Source organism: Penicillium angulare, assembly GCF_028827245.1.
Source record: "Penicillium angulare strain IBT 27051 chromosome Unknown utg000004l_segment0_segment0, whole genome shotgun sequence".
In the NCBI taxonomy this organism is placed as follows: domain Eukaryota; kingdom Fungi; phylum Ascomycota; class Eurotiomycetes; order Eurotiales; family Aspergillaceae; genus Penicillium; species Penicillium angulare.
Genome location: NW_026623163.1, coordinates 8,575,978 through 8,590,809, shown reverse-complemented (window position 1 = coordinate 8,590,809; position 14,832 = coordinate 8,575,978). Strand labels below are relative to the sequence as shown.

Sequence of the window (14,832 nt, the reverse complement as noted above, 5' to 3'; positions counted from 1 at the left end):
GCTGGATTTCAAAGGCTCTCTCACGGTTTTCTCAAGAAACATTTCCTGCTTTCTTTTTTATCTGATTTATTTGGCCAAGAATGTTCTTCATCGCTAACTGGATCGGCGATGCAGATAAAGCCCGGGCTTTATTTCTTTCCTCTCTTCGGAGTTGATTGTATTCATAGAGAGTTGTGGTTTGATGTGGGATTTGATATCCTACGAAACGATATCATGATAAGTTGTCCTAAATCATTAACTTGGAGTTTCTTCAAATGTTTTTATGTTTTTCTCCAGTTTAATCCTACTAGAATACAAGTAAGATTACATAGGGGTTTAATCCTTATTTCAAAGCCGATTTCCTTGGAATAATCCAACCTTGGGAGCCAAAGTTGCTACGTAGTAATCACTTAATAGTGAAACTATATCAGTTTCAAAGTATGTAAAGCCATGATAGTACATATCTGTGGACACCGTGTTATCTTATCACAGAAGGGGATAAGCTGACACGGCGGCATGAATTCTTGGAATAAGCAGGATTTCTATTTAACCCCAGCCCATGACAGTTCATGCCGAGGTTGAAGATATGCAAGCCAAGAATCGATTATCTAGGGCCAGAATTTGAGCCACGATTGCTAGCCAAATCAGAGGGAATCTGGAGCATGTGTGCCTGACGTTAGTTGTTTCACCTTAGTTCTCTCGGCTCCATGAAAGTTACATGCCAAGTTGTGATGTGGTTGCCGTGCGGGGCCGACGTGGGTTGACGTGGTACCCACTCAGTTCTTGATTGCCCGTGCACGTCATGGGCCGCCAACTTCGGCTCTCCCCTACCATCTATCATCTATCATCTATCACTCTTGTGATCATTGACGCCGTCTAATTCAACGCTCTTTCGATTTATGGACCCATTGCGTGGAGGCTTGTGATAAATTTCCGGCTTCACATCTTTCAACCCTATCCTTGCTCGCCTCCTTGCGCCTGCGAACCGAGCTTAGCGTCTCCGATCTCCGATCTCCACACATTCGGAGCTGGCCCATGGCCGTCAACAATACCCAACAGTGACTGCGACATCCATATAAATTACAGAAACACGCGATCCCGATAACGCCGTTTGGAACTTGATTGTTATCTCACCGCAGGATGCGGTCTGTAGGGTTTGTGGCTGCGATCGTGGGCTTGGGCTCCCTTGCCCTCCAGCCATCGCTCGTCAGCGCAAGCGGTGAAACAGTGATTCACGAGAAAGGCCGCTGCGCTATTCGCGGGAATTGTGGGAAACAATCAATCTTTGGTGGTGAACTTCCCTGCCCAGATAATGATTTTGCACGTGAACCGGAGGAATCAACAAGACAGAAGTTGGTGGATCTGTGTGGTCCAAAGTGGCAGGAAGGTCCAGTCTGCTGTCTTGATGAACAGGTAAAAGAAACCCCTCAAAGCGAACATGCTCACATAAGGTGGTAAAGAATGACTTATACTGATTTGGATGCTGCTGTTATAGATCGGTACCCTTGCTACCAACTTGAAGCTCGCCGAAGGCATTATTTCATCTTGTCCTGCCTGCCGGGAAAACTTCTTCAACACATTCTGCACATTTACATGCTCGCCCGATCAATCTGTATTTATAAACGTAACCCAGACTGCAGAAAAATCCGGAAAGAAACTTGTGACCGAGTTGGATAACATCTGGTCGGAGGAATATCAGAGTGGCTTCTTTGACAGTTGCAAGAACGTCAAGAATGGTGCATCTGGCGGCAAAGCGATCGACTTCATTGGTGGCGGTGCAAAGGACTACACTCACTTCATGAAATTTTTGGGCGACAAGAAACTGCTTGGGAGCCCCTTCCAGATCAACTACCTTACTGAGCCTCGTTCTCCCGATCATGATGGTATGAAGGCCAATTCGCTCGAACCCAAAGCTTGCAATGACCGCGATGAGAAATTCCGTTGCTCCTGTGTCGACTGCCCCGAGGTATGCCCTGAGCTACCTGCTGTGTCCGTTCACAATGCTTGCCACGTCGGGCTATTACCATGCCTATCATTTGCAGTGATTATTGTCTACTCTACGTTCTTGATTTTGGTCATGACCTTTGCGAGCTATGTCACATTCAAGGAGCGCCGCTTCCGCAAACCTGAACGAGTGCGCCTTCTTCAAGACCCTACTCCCAGTGATGAGGAGGATGAAGGAGAGGTTGTACATCGCGGGGGATATATGGAGCAGCCCCAAGGCGTGTACAAGCTTAACACCTTGCTATCGACTCTATTTTACAAAATCGGCGGAGCATGTGCGCGCTTCCCTGCGCTGACAATCGGTTCAAGCATCCTAGCGGTCGGATTGTTGAGCTTAGGTTGGTTGCGATTTACAGTCGAGACTGACCCAGTTCGCCTTTGGGTGAGCCCAACATCCGCGGCAGCTCAGGAAAAGGCATACTTTGATGAAAATTTCGGCCCATTTTACCGAGCTGAACAAGCCTTCCTGGTAAATGACAATGGTCCTGTTTTGAGTTACGAGACATTGTTATGGTGGTTCGATGTCGAGTCACGCGTTCGACGCATGATTTCTCTAGACGAAGGCTTGAACCTGGACGATGTTTGCTTCAAACCGAATGGCGATGCTTGTGTGGTACAATCATTAACTGGATACTTCGGCGGGTCGGTCTTCAATCTTGATCCTGATGATTGGCAAGATAGACTCGTGCACTGCACTGATTCACCTGGTGATATCACCTGTCTTCCTGACTTCCAACAGCCCTTGAAACCAGAAATGATTCTCGGTGGATATGACGACAGTGGAAATGTTCTAGACGCCAAGGCCTTGGTTGTTACTTGGGTTGTAAACAACTTTGACCAAGGTACCGAAGGGGAAAAGAGGGCGATTGACTGGGAAAATAGTTTCCGCGCCGTGTTTGATGTTGTCCGAGAGGAAGCGGAAGAGCGCGGCCTGCGGGTTTCTTTCAACGCGGAAGTCAGCTTGGAACAAGAACTCAACAAGTCTACAAATACAGATGCCAAAATCGTTGTTATCAGCTATGTGATCATGTTTATCTATGCTTCTATGGCCTTGGGGTCTGTGACAGTCACCTGGAAGTCCCTTCTGACCAATCCCGCCAATGCTTTGGTACAATCCAAATTCACGCTTGGAATTGCTGGAATTCTCATAGTTCTGATGTCAGTCTCTGCTTCAGTAGGACTATTCTCAGCTGCGGGTGTCAAGGTAACACTAATCATTGCTGAGGTCATTCCATTTTTGGTCCTTGCTGTCGGCGTGGACAACATTTTCTTGATCGTCCATGAATTCGAGCGGGTCAACTTCAGCCACCCAGATGATGAGATTGACGAACGGGTCGCTCGTGCGGTGGGAAGAATTGGACCTAGCGTTTTCCTGTCTGCTCTGACTGAGACCGTGGCATTTTCCCTGGGTGCCTTTGTCGGCATGCCTGCTGTCAAGAACTTCGCCGCATATGCTGCCGGGGCTGTCTTCATAAATGCCATTCTTCAAATGACCATGTTTGTATCAGTTCTTGCGCTTAATCAACGGCGGGTACAAAGCCTTCGCGCAGACTGCTTCCCGTGTATAACAGTGCGCAAAGCCAACTCTTCTGGACTGTCCGACGAGCAGATCTACGATGAGCAGGAAGCCGAGAGTGCTTTGCAGACCTTCATCCGTCGTGTATATGCACCATTCATTCTCGACAGACGGGTGAAGGCGGCTGTTGTGATTATTTTCCTGGGCTTCTTGACCGCTGGCTTGGCTTTGATCCCGGGGGTTCCCCTTGGGCTAGATCAAAGGATCGCCCTCCCAAGCGACTCATACCTTATCTCATACTTCGACGATCTCAACGATTATTTCCGCACGGGTCCACCTGTATATTTCGTGACTCGCAATCTCAATATTACAGAGCGCCACCACCAACAACAACTTTGCGGACGTTTCACAACATGTGAAGAATACTCTTTGCCATTCGTCCTAGAGCAAGAATCCAAGAGGCCTGAAGTCTCTTATATTTCTGGTTCTGCTGCAAGTTGGATCGATGACTTTTTCTACTGGTTGAACCCACAGCAGGATTGCTGTAAGGAAGACGGCAAGCTATGCTTCGAAGATCGTGTGCCTCCATGGAACTTGACTCTTTCCGGAATGCCGACGGGACAAGAGTTCATTCATTATGCCGAAAAATGGATCGATTCCCCGACCGAAGCGTCTTGTCCTCTTGGTGGGAAAGCACCATATAGTACTGCTGTTGTCATCGACGATAAACATACCATGATCAACGCCAGTCACTTCCGCACTAGCCATACCCCTCTCCGAACCCAGGACGACTTCATTCAGGCGTACATCGCGGCTCGTCGAATCGCGGATGGTATCTCTGAAGAGCATGATATCGACGTTTTCCCATACTCGAAGTTCTATATCTTCTTCGATCAATATGTATCAATTGTCCAGCTGACTGGTACTCTCTTGGGGTCAGCTGTTGCTATCATTTTTGCCCTGACCTCAATCATACTGGGCTCCGTGGCCACTGGCGCTGTCGTCACAACCACTGTGGTGATGACAGTGGTGGACATTATTGGCACGATGGCCATTGCTGGGGTATCCTTGAATGCCGTATCTTTGGTAAATCTGGTCATCTGCGTTGGTATTGGTGTCGAATTCTGTGCCCATATTGCTCGGGCATTCATGTTCCCCTCTCGTACGCTGCTGGAAAAGGCGCCCACCAAATTCCGCGGCAAGGATGCTCGGGCCTGGACAGCATTGGTCAACGTTGGTGGAAGCGTCTTCAGTGGAATCACAGTAACAAAACTGTTGGGTGTATGCGTCCTTGCCTTCACTCGAAGTAAGATCTTTGAGATCTATTACTTCCGTGTCTGGTTGGCACTGGTCATTTTTGCTGCCATCCACGCCCTCATCTTTCTACCAGTCGCTCTTAGCTACTTTGGTGGCGGAGGTAAGTTATATTTGCGACTTTCTCCCTAGATATTAAACTAACCATAACCAGGATATTTTGATCCGGCCTCTGATGGTGGCTTAGAGGCCAACCTTGCTTCCCGAGGATACCGCTCATTACTAGTTGATGGCGATTATGACGATTATGATTCTGATGGATTCTAATATCCTCCTTTAATCTTGAACCCTTTTCTGCGCACCACAAACTATACAGTCGCGACTGGCTATCCTCATTAGTGCAGGATTTGGAGTTACTGCAAGAGCCGGTTAAGGCGTCTTGGTCTTCTTTTGGTCTTCTTTTTGTCTTTCTTTTTCGGTTTTTGTTGGCTTGGCTGGTATTGCCTTGGATTGTATCTAACCTTGGAAGCTCGGAACTGTATACCTGATAGAAAAATATATCATAAACCTTTCATTAAAGCTAATATAGATGTGAATCCAATGAGGAGATGGTAAACAGTGTAAGATTTAATGTGGTGGGATTGAAATGACATACTATGACTCTTTTGTAGTTTTACATGAGCAATACAATTGATTCTGCATATGTGCCATTCGTACTACAACGAGTGAGATTATTTATCGGGTGAACTGTAGTACCTAACATATCTTTTTCTATGTTGCTGGCCTAGTACTACTGCTAGTAGTATTCGTGCAAAGAAAGCTGGGAAATTCATACACTGTACCTTGTATTGCGGTCTTGCGCAAATTTGTCCCACAAGGTTCGCTTTTTCCTTTCGGGGTTGTCTCCTAGGATGCATATCTCTTGCCCAGCTTCGAGGACTTTCGCTGACTATACCTTCTCTAAACAATATGGGGTAGTCGTGACAATCCTAGTAATACGAGGGCAAGCGTCTAGAGAAACGCACTGTTGTCGAACGCAAAAGCAGCCCTACTATCCAAGTTACTTTCCAAGGTTGTTAATATATAGGGAGCTCTGTTTCAATTACACATTATTTTTATTTGTTCAGTCATGGCTCTTTCAACGTAAGTATAGCTATAAATGTGGTCGGACCTTCTATGAACCCTTGAACTGGTGCCGAACCGTCTGATTGGCCTGTGGATACTTAACCATAAAAATGGCTGCCTGCATCTAAAGAGCATGGAAACTTTTCACCCTGAGAATCAGGCTTCTCTCTTCTTTCCGCCCGCAAAAACCAGCTTGTGTCTCAGGTAAGATCTCCTCTATGCTCCATATCCGAGTCAAATTAGACATCCACCCCAGATCCGACCTTACTAACTTTCTTTATTGGTTGTACTTAGTTGCTAGTTGACATTACCCACTCAAGATGATCTCTAACGCTTCCACTCCGCTCAACTGGATCCTTCCCTCCAGCAGCTCAGGAGGTTCCGTGAAAAAGCCCATTAAGTCAGTCTCCAAGCCATGTTTTGGATGTGACTGCGGAGACGAAGAATGCGATTGTTGTGTTTGCACCGTGATGTGATGTTTGGCACCAGTGTGCCCGTCCTGAATATTTGTCCGTCGGCAAGGCTTCTGTAATGATCTCGATGGGATTGTCATTTCCTAAACCTCTTTGTGTATTGTCGTCTTTGATTTTGTCTCGCAGATTTGCTATCTCTTCACTTCTCGCTTAACTGTTCTATATATCCCCTTCTGCCTTACCTATTGGATCTACGATGGCGATACTCCAGGTTACGAATACCACACCATTTTTGGTTGTTGGACAATGCATACCTATTGAAACATTCAAAATAAAGTTCATGCCATGTGCACCATATAAAAATCTCCCACAACATCCTCCCAAGTCCCAACTAGATCCCTCATAGCGTCCAAAAAACACCCGTGGACCCTTGGCCGCCTTATCCCGCTGACTCAGCGCCTGATTGTGGCTTCCGCGCCTCCGTGACGATCAGTAATGCCCGCGATCTATCTCTCTCAAACGGCGATGGATCAACTTGACGAATCTCGCAAGCGCACTGCACGCGCTTGCGATTCTTGTTACAAACGCAAGGTACGTATTCAGTGGATCAACGGCGCTCTGTTCGGTTATTCTGACCCCGCCAGATAAAATGTGACGCAGCGTCACCAAAATGTAACTGGTGTAGCCACCATAATCTCCCCTGCACATTCGACCGAGTGGTGCAACGCAAACGAAAACAAAAAGATGACGATGAAGACAACGAGTGAGCTTACCATTTGGAATCTTTTGAATATATAGAAGATGTTGCATACTAATGTCTTTTGCAGGCGTAGCAAAAATTCCAGACTGTCAGAGCGGATTAGTCGCATTGAACAGCTTCTGGAGGAGCAAATTCTGCGTGGGGCTAGCGCCGGTATGTCTGCTGCTAGATTCATGGTGTTCAAGGACTGATGTTTGACTTGAACTAGAGCCGATGAATTACTCGGATGCTCTTGGAACTAACACGGAGAATACGACTGCGGCTAATTCTCCGGCCACCAGTGTTAGCACCACTACCAGCACCAGTGGCAACAACCAAGATCTTCTCTCAGCCTCAGCCGGGGTGCACTTTGCTGGTCGAGAGTTAGGTGTCATCAGCTTACTCACTGGTATCCCATTTCTTTTACCAGAAGGCCAGGACTGGATCCAGGCTCGCACTGGACAGGCTGTTTCAAGCGAGAAGTTCAGTCCTGCTCGGCCACCATGGGAAAAAGAAAGAGGCCATAGCTACAATGACATTTTGATGAATCTACGAAATGAAGATCTGTTCGAGTTACCTGACAGGCAAATCGTGGATATGTACTTTGACGCTTTCAAACGCTCCGTGGTGATGCCGCTTGTTTTCCCTGTTGTGGATGAGGTATTATTCGCGGAAACCATCGATGAAGCTTATAAGCAGCATCATTCAAGCTTCGCATTTGGTCAAGCGAGCACCAGAGCTTGCATTATTGCTTTCGTCGCTTTTATTTCCCGTCTTCCGCCCGTTAAGGAAATTGTCGCGAGTACCTCACACGATATCCTCCATCCGGACCATGAGGTTCTGATTTCTAAGGCTCAGTTCCTACTGTCACAGGTTATACAAGAGCCCGCAAGCTTAGAAGGCGTACAGGCAGTCATCATGATGGTACGTCTTTAGTTGTGATACATGACACAGCTTGCTAGTTGCTAATTTAACCTTTCAGACACTGTATGAAGTGTCATCAGGGAATATGCGAGCCACAAACTACTATGGTGCTATAGCAGCACGTCTCATATTCATGCTTGGCGGAAACATCCTACATACCAGATACTATTCCCATGGCGAGCGGGCCCAAAGAAGGCAGAAGCAGCTACGTAATCTGTTCTGGGTCTGCTATACAATGGACAAAGATATTGCTCTTCGCACAGGCCAGCCACCTGCCATTGCTGATGAGAACTGCGATCTTACTCTACCACCGGACTATGCTGAGAATGCATTTTTAGACCCTGAAGATCCAACAGTAAATCTCACACAACCAAGTTTCCCTTTCGACCTACGTTTGAGCATCATCAAGTCCCGCACTCACAGTGCACTTTACTCCGTGAGCGGAGTTCAAAAGACAGATGCTGAGCTCTTGAAGTCAATCCGGGAACTTGACGATGAATTGGAGGGATGGCGACTGTCCATCCCGCCACGCTGGCGTCCAACCATGTCCTTCTCCGCCGCATCGGACCCTAACGCCAGTATGCACACCGTCTTGTTACGTTTGAACTACTACCTATGCGTATCTATCATTCACTCAGCAAGCAGTCGATGCAAATCATGGCGAGAAGGAACTGGAATGCTAGACGGAATTAATACAAGTCTCGCACTATCAGTCGAGGCAAGCCGCTCAACCCTCTATTATCTCGGCGCGGCTGAACATGTCCTCGTCGATGGTATTTTCTGGTAAGCAATGCTTCCTACTTACAACAATCATTATACTGAACCAATGACTAGGACCCTTCTCTTCTATCCCATGTCAGCACTCCTCAGTATTTTCTGCAGTATCCTTTCGAACCCTTTGGATCCTCGCTCCCATGAAGATCTAGGCCGTCTTAAGATGGCGACGGTGATAATGGAGCGCATGTTTTTCCCAAATCTCCCTAACAAAGAAATTATTCACTTCAAACTGGTGGCTGACTTCGTGTCGGAATTGAAACGTCTAGCTGAATGTGCCATTGACAAGGCGTGGCGTGAACAAAGCAGCGCCGCCCTTTCAGCACGCTGATTTCCCCTCTCTCCTCTCCTCTCATTGTTTAATTCTGCTTCATTTTGCCCTGGGCGCTCGGAGTATGTGGATTGCATCCATAGTTATCAGCGATTAAGGGAATACACATGGAATGTGCAACATATACTTAATGATAGACTTATTGGCCTAAGCCACATGCACAAATTAAATCCATGATCACACGATGGTACTTCAATACTCACTGTCCCATGTCTAGATCTATGGTCTTCACGATATTCCGAAAAGAGCAAAATGTAATTCTTGACCCTTCTTAGGGCGACAGATGTGGCCTCTACAGAGGGCATCACTCATTTCCACATTTCGCGTCGCCAAAGACGGTAGTTCCTTCACCTATGTACTTTCATCTATACACATCTCTATCTTAGATATACCCCAATGATTCAATGCTTCCATCTATCTAGCAGGTGCAAATTTCCATGAATGTTCTTCCCAAGACCTGGAAGTTTCTAAACACGAGTCCAAACATTCCACCCAGTCAAAATAGTGCTCAAAACCATAGTAACACCCAGCACCAAATCTCCAGTAGGATACCAGTCCAATAGCTCCAAAGGAAGCAAAAGATCACAGCTATCAACAACAAACTGCTGCACAAGCGCAGAAGTCTTCGGCGCCTCAACAACCGGCTCTTCGGTCTTCTTTTCCTTGCCACCCTTAGACTTAGATTTAGAGCTAGATTTATTTGCGGACTTAGCTGGTGCCGAGAAAAAGATCTTATAAAGTGACCCAGCTAAAGAGAAGCAAAGTGCGAAAAACCAGTAAGTGTTGGCTTGGCGCATAACACGCTCTTCCCAGGGCACTGTCCAAACACCCATAGCGTGAAGCTGTGTATTTCATTCTGATAAGTCACGATTCAATGTTTTCAGCGTTAAAAGAGAGGGTAGAACATACGATAGTCAAGTCTTCGGTTATGAAATACAAACCGAAAGATGTCCATTTGCCTAGGTCCAGCCAACCGGCTACGGAGTTTCTCCCGCCATTTGTGAGAAGAGCAGACACTTGCTCGAATGACCCTAGAAAGCAGAAAAAGCGAAAGAATCGCCGACCTATACATTCTGAGTTAGGTCATGGTTTTTGAAGATCCAATGGCAGACTTACTCAAAGCCAATTGCAGTTTGGCGGTTGTTAGCCGGACGGCGGTGCTGCCGACGGTGAAGACTGCGGCGATCTGCGCGATGGATTGGATTAGACGGAGTGTCTTTTCTAGGCCGGTGCCATCATTGATGAAACGGGTAATTCGAGCCATCTTTGAATGCAGTGAATAGGATTTTTTTTTATCCTTTTTGGAGGAGTGTGAAAGGGGTGGAGGGGGATGCGCTGTCAATCAATAGACCCTATCTTAGGAGTCGCCTAGACTTTCCCGGACTGGAAGAGATGTCCTCCCAAGGTTCTTCATGGTATTGCTTATTCAGCTTCCACTAGTCGATCAACAAAAGCAAATTGATTGATTGATATGGCCGGGGTGGGGGAGAATTTTGTTACAAAAATGTCCTCTATGCTTTCTGTCGATTGTTCGTTTCATGGGTTTTGTTCCTTCTACAAGGAAAGATGTTTAACAGAGCTAACAAACTCCCTGATCTACTGACGAACCATAACCTCGAATTGTGTATTTCAGTGCAAATAACTTGAGCAACAAAATTCGATGTTCCTAATTGGACAATCCAAGGGAACTGAAATATGACAGTCGTGATTTGGGTGTATTCTTCAATTGATCCATGTATTTGACTTAATCCCAGATCGATTGTTTACCGGCCCTTGCCGCCAGAGATATCCTGTCCCAATCGGTATCCACCAACCTTCTCCCACTCAACCTTCTGTCGGGTGATAGGAAGCTGTCGTCGAAGACCCTTGAAAGCCCCCTCAGACATACCGACAAAAGCTCGGTTCAGTTCCTCCTGGTAGTCACGTTCGGCTGAAGCGATGCGGGAGATAATTGACTCGGCAGAGACCGAGGAAACGGATACGTTAATGGTCTTGATAGTGTTGAGGGCTACATTGCCATCTTCATAGTAGTGGACGTCAACGTGGATCTTGCCGGTCACGGTTGTAGAGGAGGAAGAGACGGGGACTGTGTAAATAGCGCGGAATCGACCGTTCCTGTTTAAATCCAACGATTAACATATTGTCAAGCGAATCCGTGGTAAGACTCAATACTTACCAAAAGTTGTTAGGCGAATAGCGATTTGCGACCAGCAGAATCGCAACGGCTGAATCGTTTTCAATGGGGTAGACTCCATATGAGGAGCTAGAGTAATGTTCACGGGCGTGGTTGCCCAAAGACTTGAGCAAGGATTTACTAGATAAATGTAAGAATGGGTTCATTTTGATGCTTGCACAAATAGGCTAGCAATGTGGTCCATGGTCCTTACATCAAGTCGGCATTTTGAGAGTCCAACGGAGATGATTGCGCTGCGGAGGCAGTCTAAATCGCGATGCGTTAGCTTCCAATAATCTCCTTCCACTTCAATAATTCCTTCCGACCTACTTGTGTGGTATGATCAACTTCAAATGAAGTCTGACTTTCGGTATCGAAGTAGCGGTTGTCCTCGAGCTTATTAAATTCACTGATGATGACCTATCCTCAGACATCAGCATTTCGGTGTCATCCAAATAAAGAGCCACGGATCACCCCACCTCTTGACTTGAGCCTGGCAGCTTTACCGTCGCCAGCTGGCTCTCATTGTATCGTTCAAACGCCGGCACGAGAGAGGGAAGGATATCGTCGCCCTCGGTCAGGGCCTGGACATCTAGCGGGATGGGGGTTCAGCATTACAACAGGGAAAGGTAGGCCGCGCGGGGGCATGGGTGCATTCGAGACTGAATCGATGGATAGGATAGGGTTCAATTACCAGCGACAACGTCGGCGAGCTATAAAGGAAATCAAAGGGTCAGCCAGATCACAAACACGGAGTGGAGGGGTACGGGGGCGGTCCCCGATGCAACCAAGATGCGTACCTCGCCCGGAGGAGCTCCCTCAATGAATGATGATGCGAGTTCAACAGTAGAAGCCATGCTGCAAAGAATACAAGAAACGTGACAGAATTCGTGGAGAGATCGGAGAGGAGAAGTTGTGATTGCGGAGGTCAGGTCGAGCTCTGGGCGGGGACCCGCACGTGGTTCCGCCTTCTGCTCATACAATAATATCAACAACAATATTCAAGTAGTGCAGCGTCAATGGTAACTTCAAGTTTGAAATTGTTTGAAATTTTCATTATGCAGTTCATGATTCTTCATGATAGTAGTAAGGTATCTTGACGCTAAAAAAGAACAGAAAAAGACCCAAGAATAACAATAAAAGCAAATGTGTGCACCAAGTCCCTAAACACCCTGCGCATAGATAATCAAACTTGTAATCGATATCTCAAAAGAAAAAAAACCGCCATAGCCCCCGCTAAATGGAATGGATGTAGTCCGGAGCTCAAAATAGTAAAAGAATCAAGAGAAAACAGTAAGCCAATTCAATCAGCCAGAAAAATCCCAAACCCGTAAGGGAAAACAAAGTTGACGCCGAGATTAGTCAATACTCATGTTCATAAAGCCATCACTAGTCTCAGTCATGCCCTGCAGACCGATACGCTTTGTTCCAGCACTATGAGGTGTAGTACGGGTTCCATTTTCAGTGCTAGGTCGCTCTGAAAAAGGTGCGCCGAGTTTGGATGGTGGTCCCCAGATATTAGGCCCATTGTCTACCACAGTGGAAGTATGAGTGAGCACTGGGCTGCTTTGTGCACTAACACTGGGTGAGACCGCGCGACGTTTGAAGAGATTGGGGTCAAAATCGTCCTCGCGGCCCCGCTTCCGACGCATCTCGCTCACAATGGACATTCCAGGGGGATGAGGTGTCGAGGAGCGAGAACGAGGTTTGGAGTCGGTGGTGGTGGAGCCCATCGTTGTGGATGGTGTCATATCCATTATCATATCGTTTTCAGGCACGGATGAGGCAGACCGTCTCGGAGGTGGAGGTGGAGGGGTGCGGTAACGTTCATCAAATGAGTCCCAGAACTCAACCCCTCCTGAGTTACGACTGGCTTGCTTGCTGAAACTACTCGTGGACGGAGTCGATTTTGAGGGCGTGGATTCGGCACCTGGTGATTCTTCAAGTGGCTGAGATGGCTGGAGAGAAGGAAAAGTTCCAAGTGTAGGAGATGTTTCCGGTTCGGTGTCTCGGACCTGTCGAATCACTTCGGCTTCACGTTTGATATCACTGTCGACAGGTTTGCCTTCTTCCATCAGGTCCGCGCGAACACGAGCAAATCCCTTGCTTTTCGGCTGTATTATATCATTAGACAGACATCCACGAGTCAATATTCAGAAAATAAACATACCAATAAGCTTCCTCGTCTTGTGACTGCACGACGAATGACCCCCAACGGCCCACGATCCGAATGTGATCCAGCCGTGGGACTTCCGGTCCGCATGGCGCGGCTCTCACCATCGTCGCTCAAATCAGACAGACGAAGATCTCGTGTTCCAAGACTTAAGCTTTCTCTGCGGGAGTGGATAGACTGGTGCCGACCGAAATATCCTCCATTCGAATTCTCCACGCTCTTCATGACGGGAGGAGAGTGAGGGCCAGGACTGGGTTTGGAGCTATTACCACTCGCACTGCTGGAACTGTGCCGGCTTCGCCCTTTCCCGAGCCGTGCGCGTTGGAAACTCATAAGACTGGCAGTTGCGTGAGAATAACCGCCCATCCATTCACTCCCAGGACTTTGGATGTTACCCGCAGCAAAGGGACCCGATCCACCACTATTCCGTGTTGCTTGTGGTGTACTAAGTATGACATCCTCACGGTCGCCCATCATGGCGTCTTCATCCTCTTCACTGCTGCTGGTATCCGATTCCATCATGTTGGCGCTAGAGACAGAGCTTGAAATGGCAGTTCGATCTGCTGGACCAGAGGTAGAGAAAGGTGGAACAGAAGTCAAGCTAAGAGACCCACGTCGCTGGGGTATCGCCATACCGCGGCCTCCTATTGTTGGCGATGAATCCGGGGAAGACTCGGCGAGAGTAGAGTGATGGAGGTTGGTACACGCGCGTGAGAAGTCGAGGCCACGGGAGCGCCGCGGTAGAACTGAGCCAGGCGAACCATAAATTTGGGAGGAGTCGAGTTTGGGTGAAAGCGGGGCACGAGATACGGAGGGGGATGTTGAGGCCTTTGAGGGGAGGTTCAAGGATAAGTTCGGGTGGTGGTTGTTCGAACGATTAGGCGTAGCCGGTAATGTTGGGAGCGAACTATCATCCTTACTCGGAGGGCGGCTTAGATCACCCGTCGATGGCTGTGTAGTAAGACCAGAAGTTGGTCTCGATGCGTCTGACAAGGACCGTGATTTGGGAGAACGCGGTACAGGGTCCTGTGCAAATGAGGACTCGGGCTGCAATTGCTGGCTTAGTTTGCTCTCAAATGGGTGAGCTGATGCGCTTCGCTCGGGCCCGAGAGGTCGGATCTGGGACATTCTCCAAGAATTATAGTTAATGGTATACAGTATCTTCTTATACAATCGGCATTGTTCGGAGGAATGGGTAAATGGACTCGACGCGTGAAGTTATCGCGAAATGATGATGATGGGCGGCTAACCCGAAAGCGGAGTCGCCCCGCAGTGGCGATTTTGATGTGTTTGACATAGTTAAGACCCAGTTAAGTTTAAGAATGTATAATACTAGCCGCGGCTACGATGTAAATTTGTACTAGCAGTGAAAGAAATGAATGTTCAGGAGTGGCATAGATATCAATGTATACGAATGAGTTGCATGG

General features: G+C 47.6%; 5 protein-coding genes across 5 annotated transcripts; 2 read left to right on the top strand and 3 right to left on the bottom strand.

Annotated features, from left to right (window-relative positions):
* Nucleotides 1-1,119: 1,119 nt before the first annotated feature.
* On the top strand, nucleotides 1,120-5,080 carry ncr1 (sphingolipid transporter NCR1; the record flags this gene model as incomplete). The annotated part of the gene is made up of 3 exons (XM_056923341.1): nucleotides 1,120-1,392; nucleotides 1,475-4,916; nucleotides 4,968-5,080. The coding sequence occupies 3 exons, from the start codon at nucleotides 1,120-1,122 to the stop codon at nucleotides 5,078-5,080; spliced, it is 3,828 nt and encodes a 1,275-aa protein (XP_056781378.1).
* A 1,706-nt stretch (nucleotides 5,081-6,786) lies between these two features.
* Nucleotides 6,787-9,059, top strand: N7478_007126 (putative C6 transcription factor; the record flags this gene model as incomplete). Its single annotated transcript, XM_056923340.1, has 6 exons — nucleotides 6,787-6,882; nucleotides 6,936-7,054; nucleotides 7,119-7,204; nucleotides 7,260-7,954; nucleotides 8,013-8,737; nucleotides 8,789-9,059. 6 exons carry the CDS (start codon nucleotides 6,787-6,789, stop codon nucleotides 9,057-9,059), a joined length of 1,992 nt encoding a protein of 663 aa, XP_056781377.1.
* A 467-nt stretch (nucleotides 9,060-9,526) lies between these two features.
* Nucleotides 9,527-10,323, bottom strand: N7478_007125 (PEX11 domain protein; the record flags this gene model as incomplete). Its single annotated transcript, XM_056923339.1, has 3 exons — nucleotides 9,527-9,901; nucleotides 9,969-10,123; nucleotides 10,176-10,323. The coding sequence occupies 3 exons, from the start codon at nucleotides 10,321-10,323 to the stop codon at nucleotides 9,527-9,529; spliced, it is 678 nt and encodes a 225-aa protein (XP_056781376.1).
* Nucleotides 10,324-10,822: 499 nt separating this feature from the next.
* N7478_007124 (F-actin-capping protein subunit alpha) lies at nucleotides 10,823-12,089 on the bottom strand (the record flags this gene model as incomplete). Its single annotated transcript, XM_056923338.1, has 7 exons — nucleotides 10,823-11,174; nucleotides 11,236-11,373; nucleotides 11,447-11,499; nucleotides 11,563-11,652; nucleotides 11,739-11,824; nucleotides 11,927-11,945; nucleotides 12,033-12,089. The coding sequence occupies 7 exons, from the start codon at nucleotides 12,087-12,089 to the stop codon at nucleotides 10,823-10,825; spliced, it is 795 nt and encodes a 264-aa protein (XP_056781375.1).
* A 501-nt stretch (nucleotides 12,090-12,590) lies between these two features.
* On the bottom strand, nucleotides 12,591-14,533 carry N7478_007123 (uncharacterized protein; the record flags this gene model as incomplete). The annotated part of the gene is made up of 2 exons (XM_056923337.1): nucleotides 12,591-13,346; nucleotides 13,403-14,533. 2 exons carry the CDS (start codon nucleotides 14,531-14,533, stop codon nucleotides 12,591-12,593), a joined length of 1,887 nt encoding a protein of 628 aa, XP_056781374.1.
* Between the last annotated feature and the right edge of the window lie 299 nt (nucleotides 14,534-14,832).